General features: G+C 47.4%; 1 protein-coding gene across 14 annotated transcripts in view; it reads left to right on the forward strand.

Annotated features, from left to right (window-relative positions):
• KIF16B (kinesin family member 16B) overlaps positions 1-24361 on the forward strand; it is a 305646-nt gene that overhangs the window by 204346 nt on the left and 76939 nt on the right. For 7 of the 14 annotated variants that reach the window (XR_015139975.1, XM_086335002.1, XM_086335004.1 and 4 more), the window contains 5 exons: positions 484-1776; positions 4528-4680; positions 6718-6814; positions 7525-7575; positions 20551-20673. Coding sequence is in view for 13 of the 14 variants with exons in the window: in XM_086335002.1 (XP_086191128.1) it covers positions 484-1776; positions 4528-4680; positions 6718-6814; positions 7525-7575; positions 20551-20673 (1717 nt within the window). In the remaining variant the exon portion in view is untranslated. Of the gene's footprint in view, positions 1-483; positions 1777-4527; positions 4681-6717; positions 6815-7524; positions 7576-8879; positions 11140-20550; positions 20674-24361 lie in introns of those variants that run through there. The other 7 variants (XM_086334996.1, XM_086334997.1, XM_086334995.1 and 4 more) reach the window with 2 other exon arrangements.

The following is a 24361-nucleotide window of genomic DNA, read 5'->3' on the forward strand; positions in this document are numbered from 1 at the left end:
AATGAAATGTTGATTATCTTGACTTTGATATTTGACCCTGATGAGTTGAGGACAGCATAAGCATTTTTATTTAATATCATTTTGTCACCGAATTTCCACTGAGTTTTAGCCACTGGGCTGAACAGAATTATTCACATTTAAATTTAAATTGGGCACGGCTCTTTCTCTTTGAGCCCAGGGGTCTTTTAAAATTATATCATGCATAACACATTATGCTTATAGGCACTACAAAGAAATGATATCAGAGGCTACTCGAGAAGATTAGGCAAATGATATGTTGGACAGTTACAGAGTAAAAAAATAAAACAGCAGGCCACTGGATATTAAAAGGAAAATGTTGTTCTCTCTTTTTCTTTTTTTAATTTTAGTGAAGGGTGTGCAGTGTTTTAAGGCCATTTCCAGGACGTATCAGTTCAGGGAGAAGTCAGAGCAGCATGTGAAGCTAGTGATCAAATAATGATCGGTCACCGCTTTGCGTTTCAGAAAACTCATAGAAGAGATGGAGGAGAAGCAGAAGTCCGACAAGGCGGCGCTGGAGCGGATGCAGCAGGAGGTGGAGACGCAGCGCCAGGAGACAGAGATGGCGCAGCGGCAGATCCGCAAGCAGGAGGAGAGCCTCAAACGGCGCAGCTCGCACCTGGAGAGCACCCTCAAGGACCTGCTGGCCGAGAAGGAGCGCTTCGAGGAGGCGAGGCAGCGGGAGCAGCAGGAGACGGAGCTTCAGAAGAAGAACCAGGAGGAGGAACGCTTCCTGCGTGTCCAGGAGGAGCTCCAGCGCCTGCAGGAACTCAACAGCCACGAGAAGGCCGAGAAGGTTCAGATATTTCAGGAGCTGGAGCGACTCAAGAGGGAAAAGGAGGAGCAGTACGCCAAGCTGGAGCAGGAGAAGCAGCGGCTGGAGGAGCAGGAGCGGGAGCAGGTCCTGCGAGTGGCACAGCTGGAGGCGCAGCTCCGCGCAAAGCAGCAGCTGCTGCAGCCGCCACGGCGCGGAGAGGCGCAGCGCGCAGCCGAGGAGCACCGGCACCTGGAGGGCATCCGCACCGCCCTCCTGCAAGCCAGGGAGGCCGGGGCCGAGGCGGGTGGCGACAGCCCGGAGCTCGAGCAGGCGCAGCTGCGGTTCTTAGAGTTCAAGCGAAGGCAGCTGGCCACGCTGGCCAACATGGAGAAGGACCTGTTGCAGCAGAAGGACCTCCTGAAACGGGAGGTGGAGGAGGACCGGGAATTCCTCCGCGAGCGCTTACCATCTGGCAGCCAGGAAGAATTGAGGGGGTCGGAAAAGGAGGAGGAGGGCGGCGCGGACGTCCTCTGGGCGGCCGGAGCAGTGGAGGGGACGCAGCCGGCGGAGGGCAGGCTGCAGTGTAAGAAGCGTCAGCTCCAGGACCTCCTGCAGCAGCATTTGCCCAGGCTGTCGGAGGAGAAGCAGAGAGTCCGTGAGATCCTTGATCGAGGTCCTCTCGACCTGGACAACACTCTCTACCTAGTGGAGAAAGAGATGGAAGAAAAGGAAGAGCAGCTCGCGCAGTACCAGGCCAGCGCCAGCCAGCTGCAGAAGCTGCAGGCCACCTTCGAGTTCACGGCCAACGTGGCCCGGCAAGAGGAGAAGGTGAGGCGGAAGGAGAAGGAGATCCTGGAGTCCCGAGAGCAGCAGCAGCGCGAGGCGCTGGAGCGTGCGGTGGCCCGGCTGGAGAGGAGGCACTCCGCGCTGCAGAGGCGCTGCGCGCGGGCTGCTGGCGGCGAGCAGGCTGGGCAGGAAGCCCTGGAGAAGGACCGGGAGAGGTGAGCGCGGCCCAGGGGGTGCCTGCCATGCCTTCCAGGCCCCCGGGCGTTAGGTTGATGGGTTGGATTCTCCCCTTGAGTGCTGTATCTCTGACTGATACATCAGTTGATGGCTAAGCCTCATTTTCTTTTTCCTTAGAATCCTTGTTTTAGAATCACCATCCTAAAGTTGAAAAAAAAACACACAAAAACCAAGTCCTGTCTGTTACCTCAGTGACCTCTGATCGTGCGTATAATATTTTAATAAACATGGAATACCGAAAAGGCTTCCCGCCCGATTTCCCCGCCCTCCCCCGTTCTTTTTTCTTGATCTCCACACCCCCGCTCCCTCCTGCCCACACCTCAACATCTCCGTGAGGATGAGCAGCACTTACTCTGGTGAAGGATCGCTCCTGAGTTCACAGGTTGTGTAGACACCGATTTCCACACCTGGCAGCGAACTGAAAAGAAAGCGCCCCCCACCCCCACCCCGTCCACCCCCCGGGGGTTCTTAGTGTTTGATGGGAGATTTCAGGATTCTGAATTAAAACATAAAGCTCTCCAGATGTTCTGAACACAGGTCTCTCCAGGCTCATTTGGCGATGATTTACTGATACTACTTTGGAGGTTGTGAACTAGGAGCCAGCGCTATTTTCATGGTAAAGGAGTGTTTCTCTTCCACCACCTCTTAACTATTGCCATGCTTCCTAGAGGTAGGGCCTCAAAACAAATGCGCACACTGGAGGGTGCTTTTTCTGCTAACCCTGTAGGTGTGATGCCAAGACTCTCAGCGAGACTGGCAGCCACCTGGTTTGCCCATGTCTCCAGATGTGGTGTTCTGCAAGGGGGCTTTGTCCCCTGCCCTGCTTGCCATGGATAGGCTCTTCCATCTGGAGCCGCAGTGTTCGTCCTTACCCTTAGGAGGAGGACATGGACCTTTTTCTTTAGTTATTCCAGACCCTTTGGTCTATTGGGATCTTAACTGAAGCCCCGGTACAGGGGGCTAGAAGGCTCCCTGCCTCCCTGAAGTCCTCCCCCTGCCTCTCACCCCTTCCTAGGGGCTGCAGCGGAAGCCACCTGCTGGCTTCTCGGAGCCCAGCTTGACAAGGGCAGAGGCTTGAAATCCATCCTGGTGACAAGGCAAGACCTACCGTGAGTTGTTGCTGGAGCCACCATCAGGGTCAGGACAGCCTCCTTTCAAACCATCTGCTTAAACGATTCTCTTTACCAAGCTCCCCGGTGATTCCCTCAGGCACAACAGTGACAGATGAAACAATCAAAACCCACAAAAGCTGTGACTTCAGAGAAACAGGTCTGAGGTTTAAGAAAATGAGTGTAAGTATGTTATGTAAATGAAATTGCTGGACAAAGCTCCAGCCCCAGGAAAGGCAAAGCAGAGGAGGCGTGCTCTCAGTTTGTGCCCTGCGCTTCCCAGCGAGAATGCAGTGGGGCTTGGAGCCTGCCATCCCTGGCTTCTGCCAGCCAGCCTCGCTCCCTGACCATTTACTATTAATACCAGATTCTAGCGGATACACTTTAGTGATTTCCCAATGTCAGCATTTCTCTGGAGGCTTTTAGCTTCATGTGTTTTGATGGAGCAGATTTTGCAAATCCCTGATTGAGGTGGGCAGATTCTCAGCACTTTGCTGTGACAGTCCTGTAGCTTTCTGGGGGGTCTTGGTTTTGTGTCTTAATTATTTCTCTAGGCTCTCCCAACTGAGCCAGGGCCTGCCGTGCACCCTGACCTGACCACTTGTGAATTTCCAAAGTGCAAAATACCAGGTTCACATGGAGCCAGATTGCACCAACACTGTACTGCGTTTGTCTTTCTCTGCCAGCTTGCTTTATGAGCTAGGTTTAATCCGTTTTCTTCTTTCCCCCTCTATGGTTATATAACGACGGGACAAGCGTCAGGCACTTGGAAAGTGGCAGGGTTGCATCTCGACACCAGCTGAGATCCAAGTCTCGTAACAGTGAGTGGGCTAGTGTTCCTTAGGACATGATGACTGGCAAGCTTGGCTCTTTAGCCTGATGGGCCTGAATTCAGTCACGCCTGGGCCAGTGGAGCCCAGCCTCATACACTGTTGACCTTACGTTAGCTGTATCGTTGGCCTTTGGAAATAAATGTTTGGTTCCAGAGCTTATGGTTTATATTAAGTTCTGTAGATACTCAGCCTGTTTTCCTAGGTCTCTCTCACCTGTTTCCCTTTTCCACACCCTCTGCCTTAGCCAGCGCAGATTCCTGGTTTTCGTGGCTTAGTCCCTTTGTTTCTGCACCTGGAATCCCATTCACTGTCATCTCCAAATGCCAAATTCCCACTGGCCTGTGTGGACTCAATTTAGAACTGCCTTGACCTTGAAGGTTCTCTCAGATTGGCAGTTTTAAAAGATTCTTTAAAACAAAAATCTCTTTTGTCAAATAGACATCCTTGTTGGGTTATGATGTATAGTCCACAACCAACAATTTTGTTGAAGCCAGGGTTGGGTCTCAGAATTCTGCACTTTTACCTCTGAGGATTTACTGGACACAGTGGGAATACCTTTGCCCTTGATGTCGAACTCTCTCTAACTCCTGGATGTCTGTGGCGTTTGTCCTGAAACTCTCTGTGGCTTGTTACCACCTTATACATTGTCTTATAGGTCTGCAATAACCTTTTCTACCAGAAGGTAAAGCTCCTTGGGCAGTTTTTGTCTGGATTTCCTGTGGTTTCTAGGGAAGAAGCTCAGGAGACACTGTTAATGTGTGAATTCACATAACTTCCATCTTTGTAGGTTAGAACATGAAATCCAGCAGTTGAAGCTGAAGATCTGTGAGGTCGATGGTGTTCAAAAAGGGCATCGTGGGACCTTAGAGGGAAAGCCTGCTGCTTCCAGCTTCCCATCCAGTGCAGAAAAATCTCACCCGGTCCCTCTGATGGATGAGAGGTACTGGACAGCACACTGATGCCAGGCCTATTTCTGACGTGATTTGATGACTCAGGGAACCCTGTATTGGCCAGTTTGCATATGAAGGGCTCTATACAAGATTATGAACAGCACTTGTCCCCAAGACATATTTGTCTTGATCAGTTGCTGCCTGGCCCCTGGTAGGGTGAGATGTCCTTTATAGGGCTCAAGACAGGATACTCGGCCAGTCAAATCAAGAATGCTGGTGCAAGTAGTTTGTGTAAGAAGGTAGAATTGTTAAAAGGTTCAGGGAGGAACATTCCTGGTGGGCCAGTGGTTAAGAATCTGCCTTGCAACTCAGGGGACGTTTGTTCACTCCTTGGTTGGGGAACTAAGATCTCACGTGCCATGGAGCAACTGAGCCCGCATGCCACAGCTGGGAAATCTGTGTGCCACAGTGAAAATCCCGAATGATGCCAGGAAGATCCCACAGGCCACAAGGAAGACCCAGTGCAACCAAATAAATAAATGTTTAAAGAAAAAAGGTTTCGGAGAACCAGAAAGGAGTGATGCCAGGCCAGGTCGAGAGGAGCAAAGTTGAGTTAATTGGATTGTACCAAGAAGGACCTTGTGCTGACAGATAGTTTACAGACGTCATTGGTTACAAATAGATACCGCAGAGACCGTACCATATATTCAGAATGACCATGAATAGCACGCATGCGTATCTGATGTTACTATAGAAAAATGATTTTCGACTTGGGTGGCATCATGAATTGATCTGTGGCTTGGAGCCTTCAGCTAATCGACCTATTCATTTCAAGCTGGGCTGTCCAGAGCCCTGGGTACTAGCAGAGAGCTATTCACATATCAAAATATACTCAGACGGCACAAACCTCTGAGGGCCTTTAAACCTAGGTTGTCTTCCTCTGTGGCACTTAAAATTTAAGTGAAGGTTCAGAGAGAGAATTTGTTTATAGGAGGCCTTGGCTCATAGTCAGTTGCATATGATTTTCTTTACTGAAATACTGAAATGTAAATACTGTATTCTATTACCCTTGCACCATTCTTTTGGGCTATCTTACCTATAATATTACTCTCTTTACCCAGCATATCAGAAAGTCGTTTAGCCATGGTCAGTAGTACAGAAATGTTTTTAGAATTATGTGTAGACTTAGATGAAACCAGATTTTTAATTTTTAGTGTGCTAAGATGTAAACACGCAAAACAGTTCATTTAAAACAATCTGTGTAATTCAGTGTTTGTAGACCCAGGGCCGGGAGCCTAGAACTGAGAAAGCCTTGCCTTTGGGTGGCCTGAGTCACTGGAAAGATTTTGATGGACCCAAAATCCTCTGTTCTCCCTGGTTCTTCTGGGTGGATGGCTGCACTTTATATAATTTCCCCTATGTATTGTATGGCGTGCCAGATATTTGGTTGACAGCTGCCTCAAAAGTCAGCTGTTTCTGGCGTCCACTGTCTTGGCCCTTCGCCGGGCGTTTTGGAAGGTAGAGACCTGTAAAACACAGCGTCTCACAGCCAGGTGCAGCGAACAGACAGAGAAGGAATGAGGTGAGACAGCGTGCCATCCAGTGGGGAGATCTGTGGAGGCTGCACCCGCCTCTTTGTCTTTCCTTTTAATCCTCTGAAATGACTTTGTGTTTTGTGACAAATAATTATCACCAGTATCTGTGTGAGGAAACCAAGGCTTGGTGAGTGAAGTGCTGGGTCTCAGAGTCAGTCCTGAGACCATGGAGGGTCTCTGACTCTCTCCCTTAGCCCGCAGCAGGAGTTCTGCCTGGGACATCAGCGGGAATTTGGATGGGATAACTGAGTCTCCCTTCTGTTCCCAGGATTCGGTAATGTGTCCAGGCCTCTCTTGTTGGCAGAAAACCCTAGATAGTGAACACGTGATGTCACATTTCTTAGAAAGGAGGCAAAGGTTGGAGGCCCTGAGTTAACTGTGTTTAGCATTTAGGACAAGAAGGCTTCTGGTTGCCAAGGGTGTGGTAAGCAGGATCTCAGATGCGCTATGTGGTTAGACGGGATCATGGACTCCCATCTCCTTGGCTTTCAGGATCAGTGCGTACATTGAAGAGGAGGTCCAGAGGCGCCTTCAGGGTCTGCACCGCGTGGTCGGTGATGGCTGCCGTGAACCTGCGGACACCGTGAAGGTGAGGGAAGGAGCTGGCCATCCGGGCAGGCGTTTTCAAGATGACTTTCCATTAAGGAGCTGGGGGTGGTGATCTTTTATTTACAGTTTTTCAGTGAGAAAATTGAGATATAAAGTGTTCTCAAATAATTAAATATGACTTGGGTGGGGCTTGTCTACAGATAGTCTTATTTCAGGAGTAACTTTATTTGAACACTTTGAACTTACAGGGGGAATTCATAAGTGAATATGAAGTTTCCTAAAATGTTTCATTTACCTCAATTTACAAAAATTCTACACATAACACCTTTCTGATCTCTCCAGAAGTATAATCAATTTCGTAAATATTTAATCCACTTGCTAAATTATCCCAAGTAAGCATACAGTTTTGCCTTTGAGAAGATACATACTTGTGACTTGTTGATTTTTATCAAAATGAAGTCATTCCCTTCCTATCCTACAAATTAAGAAGTATCCTAAGGAAATCTTACCTTTAATGTTATGCTGTGATTTTTAAGGTTAGGAATAAATGGTTCAGTTCCATTTATAGGCAGATGGATCCATACAGTCACGTTTACCTTGGAAATATAAACTCTCAAGAAAGGTCATTGTTGAATGACAAGTATGTTTCTTTAGAATTTTGTTCTCATAAATATTCTAATCAAATCAGTTTTTTTCCCTCTATGTGAACATGCTGTAATTTAATATAGAGGCCTTTTATTTTCATTTCAGGATAATGAGAAACTTCACAATGGCACCATTCAACGTAAGCTAAAATACGAGGTAGGTAATGACTTTTCAGATTGATAGGGTCGCCTTAAATTACAGCATGCTTGTGTGATTAAATTTTCTTAATGTTTAGTTGCATAATTAGAATTTCAAAGTCGCAGTGAGATTAATGGCTAATAGGCAAGGCAAGCTATTATATGACTTAAAAATTAAACAGAATCCTGCCGGTTGCAAACTGCTCTGACTTTACTTGAATGTGTGTAGCTGTGGTAGAAACCCTCTGCCCAGTTTTTCATTTGTAACAGTATCCTTTTTCTTGGTCTGCATTTAAGAGGCTGAATTATATAATCAGAATCAGAGAGGGGGTTTGGAAATGAACCTGAGTACTTCCCAGTGTGTTAGGAACCCTTCCTGTTTATGGACTGTGCTGGCAGTGGCACAGAGGAAACACTCTTGGTTGGGTAACTTATTTCTCCATTGGCTTGTCAGACCAGGGTTTATTTGGGCATACAGTTTGTAAGGCTTTTCTTGTATTTTCCTCCACTGAGGGACTTGTCCTTCCCATACACCCCTAAATTCAAAAATCAAAAAAAAAAGCAAAACTAGGAGGTGGTAGAAATGAACAGAATGAGCGACAGAGGGGTGGATGTCCTACAGGAGACGGCCCATCTCACCCTCCATCCGACCCATCCGGGAATAACGCTGTCTTCCTCTGAACGTCCGACTCCTCAGGAGATGACCTTGTGAAGAAGAGGACGTTGCCTTTCACTTCTTTGCGTCCACATGTCTAGCCTGTAGCAGGTTGGCCGTGAGCCTTTTGTGGTCCTGGTTTGCAGACACCATAATGGTGCTCTAACCAGGGCAGATGTACACGAAGGATTCCCATGAAACAAACGGAGAGGCCAGAGAAACACATGTGAGGTTGGAATACTTGTCAGTTTCTCATTCACGTTAAGTATGCTCCCGGCTACTCTTATATTTTGGACATTTACTCAAGGACTTACTTTCACAGCTAAATTTGCCCCCTGGAAAATTGAATCAAAGGCCTTAGGATTCTGTCTTTTTTTTTTAAGAGTAGAATATTAGACCAAGAAATGGATACTGTGGCTCAATCCCATCTAACATATTTCTGTCAAAATACTTGGCAATTTGTAAGATATGAAATACGGAAATTGATGCTCTGTGTGTGAATCAGCTCCTCTATTCTGAAATCATGAGTCAATCAACACGAATGGCTTTGGTTATCGATTGAACCTCTGCATTAATCCGCACGATAAAACCAATGACCGCAGGAATCTTCATTCACGCAAAAAGAATCGCAAAAGATGCCACAGCCCCCTTTCACCTGTTTTTGACAGAAGAGCTGTCCTGCCCCATTGCTGCCCAGAGACGTCACTGATGCCCCTGGCCAAGACGAGAGCGGAGAGGTGGACCAGAACCACCACTGGAGCCTGCCTGTGACCCAGATCATCCCCGGCCCCTCTGCCCGCTGCTCAGCGCCAGACTGGGGAGCAAACCAGCGGGGGCCTCAGCCCTCGGAGGACGAGCTGTCACACAGCAGCAGTTGTAATAGAGGCGACTCTCAGCCAGAACGCCTCAATCCCACTGAAGCCCCTCCTCTTAGCAAAAGCAGCACCAGCGGTGCGGGATATACTCATGGTGAGTCAGAAAGCCTCAGCGAGCCGACGAGTCCTCAAGGTGGACCCAGCCCGGGGCTCACGTCCAGCTGGACTTGGCTGCAGCACATATCCCAGGAAGTGTCTGTGGACGGCAGGGGCGAGCAGACCTGGCGGAGCCAGCTCCTCTGCTTCATTCTCTCTGAAAGGGTCCCCCGGGCCAGTGTTCCCCCAGCAGCACTGGCCTCCAAGCTCTGCTGGGAGGAGGCAGCAGCTGGAGCGGTGAGCTCTCCAGAGTCCCTGATGACTGTCGAGCCAGAGGGAAGCCGTGGGTTGGGGTTCATTTACCAGTGGGTCTCAGACCTTTACAAAGACACCAGGAGCCACCTGCTGCGGACAGGCACAGAGGCCGTCGGCCAAGCCCAGCTCGTGGGCAGCCTGTGCGACCCCAGCCGGCTCGCCTCGCAGGCAGCGACCTTCCTCACGAGGCTGCCGATTCTGAAGCTGTCACCCCTGCACAGGCTGCTAGAGACAGGTTGGGCAGCAGCAGCAGCTCTTTCTCTCCCCAAGGAAAGTCAGGTTGGCAGCAGAGACGAGGCAGGGGCCGTGGGGCGGGTGGGGAGCCTGGTGCCCTACCGAGCCCTGGGCTGGCCCGCTGGCCCCATGGCCACTGAGTTCCCAGGCTCCTTACTGAGCTCTGTCTCCTGCCTGGAACTGGAAGGTGCCAGAAGGGGCTCCGTGTTTAAGCAGACCCTTGTGCAATTCCCAGACCAAATGCTGAAACTTCAAGAATGCCCCTTAACAGACTTCCTTGAGCTGGTGGCTGGATCCCTACCAGAACTTTGGGGCAACGCGGACGTACCCCAAGGCATGTACTGGCTGGCCGTGGCCAACTGCGCGGAGCCGGCGCCGCGGCCTGTGTGCTTGCTCCTGTTCGGCTCCGCCCTGTACGCCCTGGTTCTGGACCCCCCGGGCTCCGTGGGCGTCTTTCACGCCCTGCCCCTCTCTGGGCTCCAGGAGATTCAGGTTGGCTTCGGTGGGCAGAGCGTTCGGCTCCTGGGCTCTGCAGAGAGTCTGCTGCTCACCGTTTTTACTTACAACAAGAACCTCTGCCAGCAGATATGCCAGGACCTCCTGTATGTCCTCGCGTCTGCGTCCGAGGCCGCCGCCTGTGCCGAGCATCCCTTGTTCCGGGAAGATCTGGTCCAGCTCTCCCTTGACTGGAAAGCAGAAATCCCGGACTTAGTTTTGGCAAACGGAGTCCGGTTATCATCCAGATTCCAGAACACCCTGGTGGACCTGATTTACTTCCTTCACGGGAACCTGGATGCCGGCGCCCCGTCTCTGGCGGAGGCTCAGCTCTTGCTCTACACGACGGTCAGAGTCGAGGGTGACTCTGGCCAAGGCCCCTGCCAGTCGCTCGTCCTTCTGAACACCCACGTGGCCCTGGTGAGGGAAGACTGCGTGTTCTATCCTCGCAGCCCCGCCCTGAGCTCTCCGCCCCCAGGAACACGGTTTGATGTGGTCAGATGCCGAGCCTTAAGGGAATTCAGGTGCCTTGTCATTCCAGAGACAAAGACATCATCCACCCTCGAACTCGTCTTCCTCCAAAACCTCAGACACCAGTCAGATTCAGGAAGCTGTACCTCCCGGCGCCCTCAGGAAGCCCAGAAGGTTCAGCCATGCACCAGCACCTTGGATCTGCAGGGCGGCGGGGATGTGGTCCCTGAGGTCTGGAAACTGACCTTCAACTCTCGGGACGAGGCTCTGTGGCTGACCTCACACTTGACGAGGCTCTAGGGAGGAGGCTTGTAACAGTGCACTGCATGCTTTCCTAGACTGTTCATAGAATAAACACGATGACAACCGTCCAGGGCTATGAATAGCTCAGTGTGGCTAACTGATTTGAAACTGGAAAAGTGCAGACCTCTCTAAATTGGAAATGTAAAAATTTAAATATCTCCTCTAAAATAAAAACAAACATAGCTGAGCACTGATAAAAGACCTTTCTCACCACCGTGCCTCACTTTCCTGAACCTCAGCCTTGTAAATCGGGTCCGCCTCATTGTTTGTGAGGTGCTGGAAGCACGTAGGGGTGTGTTGACTTGTGGTCGTGTACCTTGGCGTCTATTGGTTTCTGCTGGACGCTGGCAGGCGGACGTGAGCTGCCTGAGCAGGTGTCTGGTCTGGCAGCTCCCTTCCCAGCATCCTCCACTGGCCGAGGTTAGGACAGCTCTGTCTCAGAGCAAGCTAGTGAAGGCTTCCACCAGCCTTCCCCAGGGGCCCTGAGGGTTTTAAATACCTGCCCCCTCCCATAACACGTGGGATGGAGGCAGTGCTATGCCCTGCCAGGTCTCCTTCAGGGCATCGCCTTTGTCGTCCTCCGCTCAGACTTCCGGCCCTTTCTTTTCCATCCTGTGGTTCAGTGCCTCCCTCGTCAGCTCGGTTTTGACCGTTCTCCCCCCTGGGCCACGTGGCCCCATTTCCAGTCCTTTCTCTGAGCTTCGGCGTTTCTCTCCTAGAAAGGCTCTTCAGCTCTGGGTAAGTGTCTAGGCTGCTGCTGCTGTCTCATCAGATGGAGGCCGCCCTGAAGGCATCGGCGCTTGCCTGCCACCCCCCTGCTTCCTCCCGGCCTGCACATCTTTCTGAACCTCCCACCACAGGGCCCTGCGTTCCCTGCTTCCGGGGGGAGCTCACGCCATGTCAGCCTGGGTCGGCTCCTCTCCCCTCTGGGTACCATCCAGCTGCCCTCTTCCTGCATAAGCGGCTTAGAGCCGGCTCTTCAGGGCCTCTCCTCTGGTGGACCCCTTCCTGTGCACCTGTGTCTGATCAACGTTCCTGTGAGGCGGCTTGCACGTTTTGTGTTTATGTTTTCCAGCATCTGACCCCGGGTTGCTATGCCTCTCTTCTCCTGTTTCTCGAGTTTGAGGGTTCTCCTAGCTTCCAGAGTCACGGGAGGAAGAGTTCGAGTGTTCTCCTAGCTTACAGAGTCTCAGGAGGAAGGAGGCCCCCTCCCCATCACCCTTTCTCCTCTCTTTCACTTCAGCTGGGGTCACAGCAGCTGCTCTGCAGCACATCTGCAGCTCGCGACTTGGCCTTTGTTTTGGCCTGGCCTGCAAGGGCCACTTTGTATTCCGGTTGGTCTTTGCAACACATCCAGTAGAAGTGATGTAGCCCCCACACTTCATTTCTTCTCCTCGTTGTTGAGTGGGTCAGTGCCAAGCTGATCTGTCCAGAGACGGACCCTCTGCCTCTGGCCAGGAAGCACAGCTCCTGCCTGTTCCCCGTCAGAGCTGACCACCAGCTGCTGAACTCGCCCTGCGTTCCCAGCATTGGTTTTCCTCTCCCCAGATTCTGGGGGAGGGAGCGGGGAGAGGCAGGGCTCAGGAGACTGTGTCAGGGTCCACACTGCTGGCTACAGCCTGGCTGGGGGTGGCCAAGCGAGGTCTTTTATCTTTTTGGAGGAAGTAGAATTCCTGTGTTTTTTCCTTTTCCTGTGGAGCTTGTTTTTAACCCTTCCATAACCCCTCCCCCCCGACACACACAGGCACACACTCTCTCACATGCACACGCATTCACACCCTTTTGCCTTATACGTGAAGACTTTTGAGTCTGTGATAAAGACATCATTAGAATTAGTTTGTTGACACGACTGACTGAACAACAACAACTAATTAAGTGCTAAAAAAATGTTTGTTGTCTGCTTGGATGGTGGATCTTCTATCACAGAAAAAATTCCAAAATGAACCAGAGTAGTCTTCTGATATCTTATCAATAATATTTCCCCATTTTTGAAATAAATATTTTCTTATATGTTCTTTATAAGAACAGAGTGAATGATCATGAGGAGCAGGGAGAGCGGAGTGTAAGATGCCAGAGGAGGATAGCGTGGTTGGGAAGGAAATAGTACATAGGCGGTCCATTTAGCAGACTGATACGCATTAGATAGACTAGCTCGTCCTCATAGGTGAAGAAGCAGGATTCCACCGTGTTATAAGTTATGCTCTTCAATGTTGTCCACAGACGGAGCGTGCAGCAACGTGAGTGCTGCATTCAGATCACATTATCGGTTATGACAGAAGTCTGCTGCATGAGCCACGTAGCCTGAAATGAGGAAGCAGCCTCCGGGCAATTCAGATTCCACCTGTCACTTCCTTTCACCTAAGCATACATTTCACCTTGAGATCAAATGTGGTCCTGATGTGAGGATCTGATTTACCGTCATGAAGTGACTGTTAAGGGTGTCAGGAGGCCGGGAGAAGCCAGTGGAGGGACGTGTGTGTGCCCCCTTACCCTCCATGGCTTCGATCCTAGGGCCTCTCTCTGGCTCTCAGGTTCCTTTTCCGGGGTTCTGAGCCTGGGATACTGCTGCAGGGGAGCAGGTGTGACAGCTTTGCGTCCAGCCTGAGGTACCATCTTCTCAGTGGTAATGAGTTTCTGTATCAGGGAAAAAAAAAAAAAGGTTCACGCATACTTCATTATGTGGCTCTTTGCATTGTCGTAATGTAGGCATAAACACTTAACACTGCAGAGCTTGTTACTGTGTTCCAGACAATACCTGTTTGAGTCCTTTTGAAATAGCAGTTTCATCTGAATTTGATTAAAATCCATTTTGCTCACAGCTGCCTGTTGTGCAGACTTGTGGATGGCAGGGTGAATTTATTTAGTCTTTGTTGAAAAACACTTCAAAACAGTTTGTCTACCCATTCTCATTACTTTAAAAAAAATGTGCATGCATCCTTTGGAAAGAATGCTTATGCCTTCCAGCAGTAGTAATTACAATAATTTTTATTTACATTCTTTTTCCTAGATGGATTAAAGTTCTGAATGATAACTAGATTAGAGCACTTTTATTAATGCTTCTTAGATAGTCAAGTGGTCTTATTGGGCAGACTAGTTTCTAATGAGGTCGTTTTGCTGATTGAGTTACACAGCCTCCACTACTCACTTTTTAGTTAATACTGCTTCCTTCCTTAACATACCTTTTGTCATGGATGTTATATCAGTCAGCTGTTGCCAAGTATCAGGCAACCCTCAAAATTTTAGTGACTTCCAAAAAAGAAAGCTTTTATTTCTCACTAATAGTTTGTAGTTGAACTGAGGCATCTCTCCTTTAGGCCAGGGTCATCTGTAACTCAGCTAGGGTTGGTCTGTACCACCTGTCTCATTTTGGGGTCAGTGTGGAAGGGGCAGTGGCCATGAACTTGATGATAGAAGCAGGAAAAGACAACCACGCGTCGTGTCTGCCAGCATCCCATTGGCCAACACAGGTCACACACGCACATCCAAAGCCAAGGGCAAGGAACAGTACACTCCATTCAGGAAGAATCCATGGCAAGAATATCTTCCTCCTCTTGCTCCTCTGGCTACAAGAGAGAGAATTGGGACCTCACATGGATGCATTCAATCGCGTTTTCCAAGGTTCTCTTGAAGATAAATTCAGGTAAAACTTGTAAGACCTCTCCCTGATGGAAGTGCTGAGTCTCAGTCATCAGTTGAACTTATTTCCCAGTTCAGTCTTCGCTTAACCCCTCCATGGGCTGATCACTGCCTGCCTCTGAAGCAGTTTATTCACTGGGATCTGCTCTCACTGTTAGGGGCTTCCCTGGTAGCTCAGATGGTAAAGACTCCACCTGTAATGCAGGAGACCAGTTTCAATCCCTGGGTTGGGAAGATCCTCCGAGGAAAGGGATGGCTACCCACTCCAGTATTCTTGCCTGGAGAATCCCATGAAAGAGGAGCCTGGCGGGTTACAATCCATGGGTTCACAAAGAGTCAGACGCGACTGAGTGACTTTCACTTTTTCTCACTGTTAGACTGCTCTTGCCATAATTGTCCTTATTGTGACCATCTGCATTCCATCCATCGGTGGCCGCTCTATGGCAGAATGGAGCAGGTCTGTTCCACAATTGTATTATACCAACAGCCTTCCAAGGACACAGTGCCCTCTCTCACCTCCTCTGGTTTTTTTTTTTTACTACCGCCAACGTTCTTTAGTCCCCCTACTGGTTCCTACATAACACAGATTCCGAACTACCAACATCCAGTCACTTATTAAGGATACACTCTTGTAATTTTTTTTTTAAAAACTCATCTTTATAAGGAATGAAACTGAATAATCCAGTTGGTAAGAAGGAAAGAGATTCTGTTGCAAATCAGTGCTAACGATTTTCTTCTGTCATCTCATTAAAATCGTTTGTTGCAGAAGATGCAGTGGATCATCGTGGTACCAGTCCCGACCACCCTTTATATGTGGTTTATAGCCTACTGAGTTCTTTCCTACATGCTATTCCTTTGGAGCCACACTGTGATCCTGCTGGGATGGTAAAACTGTCGATTTCCATTTCATGTCTGAAAGGATCACTTGATTGAGAACTGGAACTCAAACCCAGACCTGACTCTAGGACGGATATTGTTGCCAAAGTCATCTTCTGGTCATGGTTATTCTTGACAGTGCCTGTATACATTTTTTTCTTGATTTGTCTTTTCATAGGCATGAATGATTAATTGGAAGAACTGCTGATTTTTTTCCTGACTTGTAACTTTTTTCTTGGAATTCTAGACATTAAAGATTATTTCTCTTTTTATAAGTTTTGTTTTTCAGGAATTGCCTTACAAGTTTCACCACAGTTCCATTGTTTCTTGGTATGCTTTACATCTCCTTTTTGCTCTCTGCATTTTGGCTCTTAGACAAGAAAACCTGGGATATAACCATTGTGGCATATAGTACAGATAACCACGTGTCCTCCACGTTGCTCCTTCAGTTAAACAGTATACTCTACAGAAACATAGAGACATGGTGATAGAGCCCCGCCAGTCGCCCACTTTAGCTTCTCCTGGAACTGAGAATTCAGCACAGTTTGAGAAGTCAGCGACTGACTGACGAGTGGCACTTTTCATGGGTCATTAAAGACACTGCAGAACCAGGAGGAAGATCACCTGTTTTTCCCTCCTTGGTTCTCTGCTCCTAGACTCGTGTTTGGTGATGAGAGCCACATGACAGCTGCTGCCGCATCCTCAGTGAGTCACTCTAAACCTGTTATTTAGTCTTTTTTAAACCGTCCATCTCACGATGGGTTGTCCATTGTTAACGATGGGCCATTCAACTTATCTTTGGACTAGAGAAAGATGGGAACATTTTTAATTGTTTCAAGTTGAATCATTCGTAAGATATTCAGTATTTCCAAACCTTGAGACAATGTCAGTCATCTCAGATGTGGATGAAATAATCTACTTGTAGTAAGAATCAGAGATTCGGATTTACCATAAGGTCACTAGCCTCAAGATATTCCACACGAATCTATGTCTAGTACAGTTTGTTATTTTCTGGCTAATTTATCCTTGATGATATATAGGTATATAGCAAAAGGACAGAAATACTCCTTTATTTGAAAACTCATATTTCTGTGTCCTGCTGTGACTATTCTGAAGTCACTTTAAAAGAAGGCACAGTTTGGGTTGTTTCTACATGTCGGCCAGTTGTCAGGCCCCAACCTCGACAGGGGTCGTACCGGGAGCAAGTGTGCCCCATGCCTTAGCAAATCTGGGTCAGCGGTAGGTACGGAGCCTGCTGAGTGGCATGGGGCCAGCCCCAGGTCCCTTCTTGGCACAGGGAGGCTTCACCTTCTGGACAGGCATGCAAGCATGTCTTGGCTTTCTGCCACATTCCGTAAGGTACACCTGCTCACACAGGCCGCCCTTGAGTTCTGTTTCTTGTGACGTGGCTCGTACTTGAGAAGGTCCTTGCTGCCTATGCCCCAGCCCCCAGTTTTCAAACTGGGGGGTCACAGTAGGTACCTGATGCAGAGATCTCTAATTAAAACTATCGCTATGGCACATGTGGTTGAAAAAGGAAGGGTTGGAAATACGTGCTATGCTGGGAACAGAGAAAGGGGAACCGCTAGTTTTGCTAAATCTGATAAAAGCCCAGGTTTGCCTGTATTTTAGAAGCAAAGCATGGCTATTTGGCTAAGAGATCACCCAGCCGTCCTGAGGCCTGACCTTGTCATAGTTACAGCGTATACTGAACTCAACCATCTGGTTCGTAATTAGAGTGTTTAGGTGAGAATGCTGATGCCTCCCTGTGGGATCGGTCCACTCCATGCCCTCTGCAGTGCCGACAGCTATTCTGGTGGATGCTAATGCCGCTTCCTATTAATTTCCTTAATTTGCTCCTTTTGAAGGAGACACAGCCTGAGTAAGGAAGAGAAGCTTCTAACCTGAATATTCAAAACATATCCTGTGATCTGTCTGCTTCCTTTGGCTGAGGACTGGACTATAGTATTTCCCTGACACTGGAAAAATAGTGTATTTGTTGACACTGGACATTGTTTTGGCAAAAGCTATCAGAAGAAAATACTTCTCTGTATCTTATTTTAAAAAGTATTTCTTGTGTATAGACATGTAATCTGTTACTGATAATGCACTTTTCCTTGACCTTTTATTTCTAAGTAGAGCCACCCTGTGGTGCATTTAAACTTGCTCGACACATCCCACGTGTTTATCCAGATCGCCTGTGCGACGAGCTTCCACGCTACAGCCTTTCATGCTCCGTCACCTCCTAGCATGCTGTGCCACTGGCTTCCCCTTCCCAGTCTAAGACTCTTCTTTGCCCCATGTAGAGAAACTGTGACTGATTCCAAAATCAGTAATTCCATAGATATTTAAAAGCTCTCACAGAAAACAGGATATGATATGATGCAGCACACATTTACAATAAAACTCATGATATTCAAAATATAACTGCTTTCAAATAAAAAAATAAATTTGGCAGACATTTGTGTTAACTTTCCTTCCTGCCCAACAGAAGCGTAGTTTAGGAGAATGTCAGGAACCTTGCACAGTATATCCTGAGAATTCAACATTTTACATCTTGTTGACTTCAAAACATAGCATCTAAAAATCCCATTGCAGCAGTGATTCAATGGAAACACATACTTGTGGTTTTTCTCTATACTTCTGCTCAAATGTCTTTGGATTCCTGATTATTCTTCAGTTATTCATTTCTGCAGGTGTTTATTTCTCTCCACCTGTTAATATTTAATTACCGTGAAATCAGTGAGATTGAAGTAAACTATGGCCCCAGATGTTAGTGGGAATGCTGACAATATTTCTAGTCTTTGCCATACAAAATAATGAAGAGAAGTATCCTCTTCTCAGTGAAGGGATCAGTTGTTCTTCACTGTCTGGTCCCAAACAGGGCAGTGGCTCTTGTGTACCGTCTCGGAGAACCATTTCCTGGGGTACACGTGCGCATGCTGGGGTGGGAAGGGCTGTCCTAGATGGAGGTGAGTTGCCCGATAAGATCCATTTTCTCCCAGGTCGCTGCTCTGTACAGTATTCATATACCTGTTAAATATGAAGCCAGTGGTTTTTTTCTTTAAAGGATTTATGAGCCTATGCTTCAAGCCACTTTTTTTTTTTCATCAGGAATTTCCACTATGGTGTTTGACACCAAGGATAGCTAAAGAGAGGTATACCATTGCAATAAAATGAATGGTTTTTATCTTGGGTAACCAGCTGTGCAGTGAAAAACTAAGACGATCTAGAAGGCTCTGGTAACTTCATATCATGCCAGGATGTTTGCAGTGTCAGCTGGATGAAAGGAGCCATCTGAGGCAAATCCCACACCTCCGTGTCTCCCAGAGACCTGCCTTTCACACCCGTAGCAAAGCTGGGCCTTTCATGCACTGCCTGGCTGAGGCGCCCAGGGCCCAGGACCCCTTCCTGCCAGAGGGAGAGGGAGCTTATTGCCCCTGTTGTCTTTTTGGTCAAGTAAGTAAATTTAATAATCGTGGGGTCTCCCATCTATTCTGTGTGTGCTGAAGTGTTTATTAGCTCAGTTTATCTCAGGTGGACAGATTTACTTTAAAATGTCTTGAAAGCTACAGAGTGAGGCCAGTCAGAGAAAGACCAATACGGTATGATATCACTTATATGTGGAATCTAAAAAATAATACAAGTGAATCTGTATATAGAAGAGAAACAGACTCACAGACACAGAAAACAAACGTCATTACCTAAAGGGAAAAGATAGGAGGATAAATTGGGAATTTGGGATTATCAGATTCCCACCATTGTATATAAAATAGACAGTAAGAACTTACTCCATACTTGGAGAACTAAATTCAATAACTTGTAATAACCTATAATAGGAATCTGAAAAATATTTGTAACTGGATCACTTTGTATACCTGAAACTAAGACAGTATTGTAAATCAACTCTAATTAAAGAAATAAAATACAAGAGTGGATGTGTGTGTGTGTGTAACTGAATCACTTTGCTGGGTACCTGAAACTTACACAGCTTTGTAAATCAACTATACTCCAATAAAAAGTTAAAAATATGTAGATTAGTACATAAAGGTCATGCTAGCAGTGCAGTGGTGATATACGTGGGCTTTCTCAGTTTGCCTGAGTTTGAGTCCTGGCTCTTAGCACTTCCCATTTTTCTAAACTCTTACATGTTACCCACGCTTTCCGCATCGGGCCTCTTATCTGATAAATTGGGTGAATAATGGTTCTTGCCTCATGGGGAGTGTCATGAGGATTAAATGAAATGACACAGTTGAACTATTCAACACAGTTCTAGGTAATAGTAAACATTCAATAGATGCTAACTGTAATTATGATTTTAATGATTTTATTACTGCTGTTTCAAAAACGTGTCTTTTAGTGTTTTGTAAAGCCCTCCACTGGTGGTAACAATAAGGATTGTTCAACGATCTCCTCCCATTCACACTTAAGAGAATTCCTTTTAATTTTTTTTTTTCTTTTTGCCTCTTCCTCAAACCCCTCCTTGACACCATCCAGACCATAGACATTTGTCGGGAGCTCAGTTGATTATTAATCAGATGGAGCCTAAAAAAAAAAAAAAAAAAAAAAACACTTGGGATTGTTTTAATTGTGGTTTTAAAGAGCTTTCCGTACTATATTGTCTTATAAAAATGCCTAGAAGTTAAAACTAAAGCGAATGTGAATAAAATCTCCAGCTTTGGAGCTTTATGTACAGCAAGCAGTCTTGTAGTCTGTGAAGAAAAAAGATGTTCTTCAGTGATTAAGACTTTCTGAAAAGATTCTGGCTTATATATATATTTTTTAAGTCAGGATATGTGATCTGTTCTTTTTTTCCTGCTCATTCTTGTAAATTGAAAGGAACATCAAAGCCAGACAACATTTGGGAGTGCTTTTGTGCTACCTTTGTGGACTGGTATCTCTTAAGCAGTGGTCTTTTGTCATGAGAGAGACTTAGCGTTTCTCTTTCAAAGGAAACCATCATTTTTCTAAATAAACTCTGCTGGTTGGATGTTCTTTTCTTTGCTTGAAACTGTCTCCCCCGCCCGCCTGGGCGGGGTATTTGCAGTGCAGTGATCTTGGTCTCTCTTTGTTCTTCCATCCAATGTACCTTTGATAGCGGATGGTTTCCCGCTCTTTGGGAGCAAATCCAGATGACCTGAAGGACCCCATCAAAATCAGTATCCCCCGCTATGTTCTCTGCGGCCAAGGGAAGGACGAGCACTTCGAGTTTGAGGTCAAGGTAAGTGTCCCTTCATCGCTCTTTTGGAGGCTGGAGGCGCGAGGCTCTGCAGTGGTTTTTTTTTTTTTTTGTAAAAGGAGATAACGCTACACAAGCACATGCACTTTTGTACAGTACTGGTCGTGTCCTTCTTTAAACCAGTATGTGAAAGTCTGGCCTGGAGCAGGTGGAGGGAAGTTGTCCCATAGAAGGTGGTGGTGGATGGGGCATCAGGCCGACACGGACATTGCTGTCACCTCGCAGGCCCACAGGTGAGGTCACCAGCCACCCTGGACTGCCAGGGTTTTCCTGCTCTGGGCATAGACAGTTCTACGTCTTGGGAAACCACCTAGTGCTCAGGCAAACCAGGACAGTAGGGCCATCCTACCACAGACTTAGGCTCCATGTTTTTTAATCTATTAGAGCAAGAATAATCATATTTATGTCACAGGGATGTTAGGTGCGTATAAAAGGCTGACTCCAGTTTTTGGTATATGATAAAGAATAATACATTATGGCTGTTGCTGTCATCCCTACTGCTGTTTTCACTGTTGTTTCTGTTACTAGTGAGTAGGAAGCTTTCCTAGTCTGTTATTTGACTTATAGGACTTTTCAGGAAGAGACGTGCCTGTCTCCTTAACTCATCCTTCCCCAGATAGTGACTTCATCTCATTTCTAGTGGAGTCCCATCGACTCATACGCTTCATTACCTACTGCTGGCCGCCATCCTCTCCTCAGGGAATTTCTGGGTAATCTCACTTCCCTTTGGAGGATGAGCGAGGGTGTTGCTGTCGGGGCATCCACTAGGATCACCAGTATCTGTCTGCAGGAGGGCCTTCCTGGAGGTGGTTTTGGTCGCCAGAGTCTGGATGTTGAGTTCTCTAAACTTGGATTCTACTGCGGCTGACTGAGTGGCCCAAAGTCTTCACCTTCCTTGAGCTTCGGTTTCCTCACTGGTAAAATGAGGAAATCGGACCTGACCGGGGGTTTCCAGGTTTCTCTTTAGTGTACCCTTTGAACAGAGAATCTCGTATGAGGAGGACACTGTAGAAGCAGATGAGCATGAATCAGCTGTGGGGGGATCTTGAAGCCAGCCCACCTTCCCCCAGCACTTCCCCCACCTCCCAGATGTCCCTCAGGGGAGCCCTCAGGCTCTGGGGGATCCCTCCCTTTAGGCCTGTGTGTTCTTTCTGTCTTCCTGGAGAAACAATGCAAATAATTTATCTAATTAATCAAAGTTTTTAGATTTTTATTTCTACCTACTGATTATCCCCCCTCCCCCACCACGTTTTTAACAGAACTTGTGCATTAGTTTATATATTTGAGGTGTCTGTTGAGAAGGCATGATTGTTGTGTGGCAGTGGTGGTGGTTGAATTTGGCCAGATTCTGCAGTTTCTTATTAAAATGGTCCATCATGTCCTTAACCCAGTGCTTCTACTGCCCCTGACCTAATGCCTGATTGCTGTCCCGTTTCTTTTCTCAGCCATTTGAAATTGTGTGTCTGTAAGGAGAAGGCAATGGCAGCCCATTCCAGTACTCTTGAGAGTCCCATGGATGGAGGAGCCTGGTGTGCTGCAGTCCATGGGGTCGCGAAGAGTCAGACACAACTGAGCGACTTCACTTTCATGCATTGGAGAAGGAAATGGCAATCCACTCCAGTGTTCTTGCCTGGAGAATCCCAGAGACAGGGGAGCCTGGTGGGCTGCTGTCTATAGGGTCGCACAGAGTCGGACACGACTGAAGCGATTTAGCAGCAGCAGCAGCAAAGATCCATTTAGGGCTTCCCTGGCAGCTCTGCAGTAAAGAATCTGCCTGCAGTACAGGAAATGTGAGTTCATTCCCTGAGTTGGGAAGATCTAGAGGAGGAAATGGCAACCCGCTCCAGTATTCTTGCCTGGGAAATCCTATGGACAGAGGAGCCTAGTGGGCTGCAGTTCATGGGGTCACAAACCAGTTGGACACAACTTAGTGACTAAAGAACAACAAAAAGTTCCATTCGTACCTATGTGTTATATGTTGGATTGGCCAAAAAGTTTGCTGTGAGTTTCTCTGTGTAAGGCCTATTTGTATATATTATTTCTATATTTTTAAATTAGAGGGTAAAGAGTGACTTTCACCAACTCAGAATTCTTCAAAACTCACAGCACTGGAGGACATGTAATGATTATGGTTGGTACAGAGATTTCTTTTATTTTAGTGGATAAATGTGCTGCTGCTGCTGCTGCTAAGTCGCTTCAGTCGTGTCCGACTCTCTGCGACCCCATAGACAGCAGCCCACCAGGCTCCCCCATCCATGGGATTTTCTAGGCAAGAGTACTAGAGTGGGGTGCCATTGCCTTCTCCAAATGTGCTAATAAGGTATAATTATTAGATTGATTTCATGAATAAAACTTAAGACATGAGTAAAGAAAATACTTAATTCTTTTTAACTGAGTTGATTTAAATGAAAATTTAAGCAGATTACAGGCTGGCCATATGCAGATCTGGCCAAAATTGTGATGCAATTGTAAAGGCAAATTAGAGAAACCAAAGACATGATGTATCTGGAGCCTTTCAGCATCCCCGCTGCGCTCTCTGAGCTGATCAAAGCCCTGTCTGAAGGCATGTCATTGCTCTGCCTCCTTCTGTTCCCGTCCCGGGTGCTGTCATTACTAGCACCAGGACTGGACTGTTAGCATTTGCCTGGAGAATTCCCAGTTCTTTACAGAGGAAGGGCTGCCTCGTGCATTCTCAGGGTGGCGGCCTGAGGGCCTCATGTTCCTGTAGGGTGCACCCTGTCCACAGCAGTATCAGGGTCCAGCCCTAGACACAAACATGAGAATATGCTGTCCCTCCCTTGGCAGGACAGACAAAAGTATCTGGGTTCCAGTAGAAGTGGAGCTGCTGGAGAAGTGCTGGGGGGTGGGTATCCCCCCTCCAGGTAACCTCACTGTGCCTCATCTGTGAAATGGGGCTGAGGGAGCCTGTGGGCTGGCTTGGTTTGAGGACTGTAAGAGCTTTTGTATGTGAAAGGCTTGGAATAGGGCCGGCCACATTCTAAGTACTGGATAAGGTGTTGAGAATGAGTGAGATTTTACTCTTGGAAATCCCTTAATGACTTTCATGTTTACGACTCTTCGGGTTTTGTTGTTGTTGTTATTTTTCTCCCTCTGAGTTTGAAAATGAACTATGCTAACCGTTTCCTGGGCGTCCCTGGTAGCACTAGTGGTAAAGAACCTGCCCTGCATGATGCAAGACACACAAGAGATGCAGGTTCTGTCCCTGGGTTGGGAAGATCCCCTGGCGGAGGAGATGGCAACCCACTCCAGTATTCTTGCCTGGAGAGTCAATGCTAAAGGAAATTGATCTTGAATATTCATTGGAGAGACTGATGCTGAGGCCAAAGCTCCAATACTTTGACCACCTGATGCAAAGAGCTGACTCATTGGAAAAGATCTTGATGCTGGGAAAGATTGAGGGCAGGAGGAGAAAGGTATGACACAGGATGACATGGTTGAATGGCATCACCTATTCAATGGACATGAGTTTGAGCAAGCTCCGGGAGTTGGTGAAGGACAGGGAAGCCTGGCGTGCTGCAGTCCACGGGGTCGCAAAGAGTGACTGAACAACAGCAACCACCATTTCCTGCCATCACTTTATTTCATGCATAGGCAATGTTTTCTAGAACAGGTCATCACACTTAGGGTAATATTTTGGTTGCTACTAAAT

This window comes from Bos grunniens, chromosome 13, assembly GCF_055505025.1.
Source record: "Bos grunniens cultivar Pamir isolate PY7600 chromosome 13, Bosgru_T2T1.0, whole genome shotgun sequence".
Taxonomy (NCBI): Eukaryota; Metazoa; Chordata; class Mammalia; order Artiodactyla; family Bovidae; genus Bos; species Bos grunniens.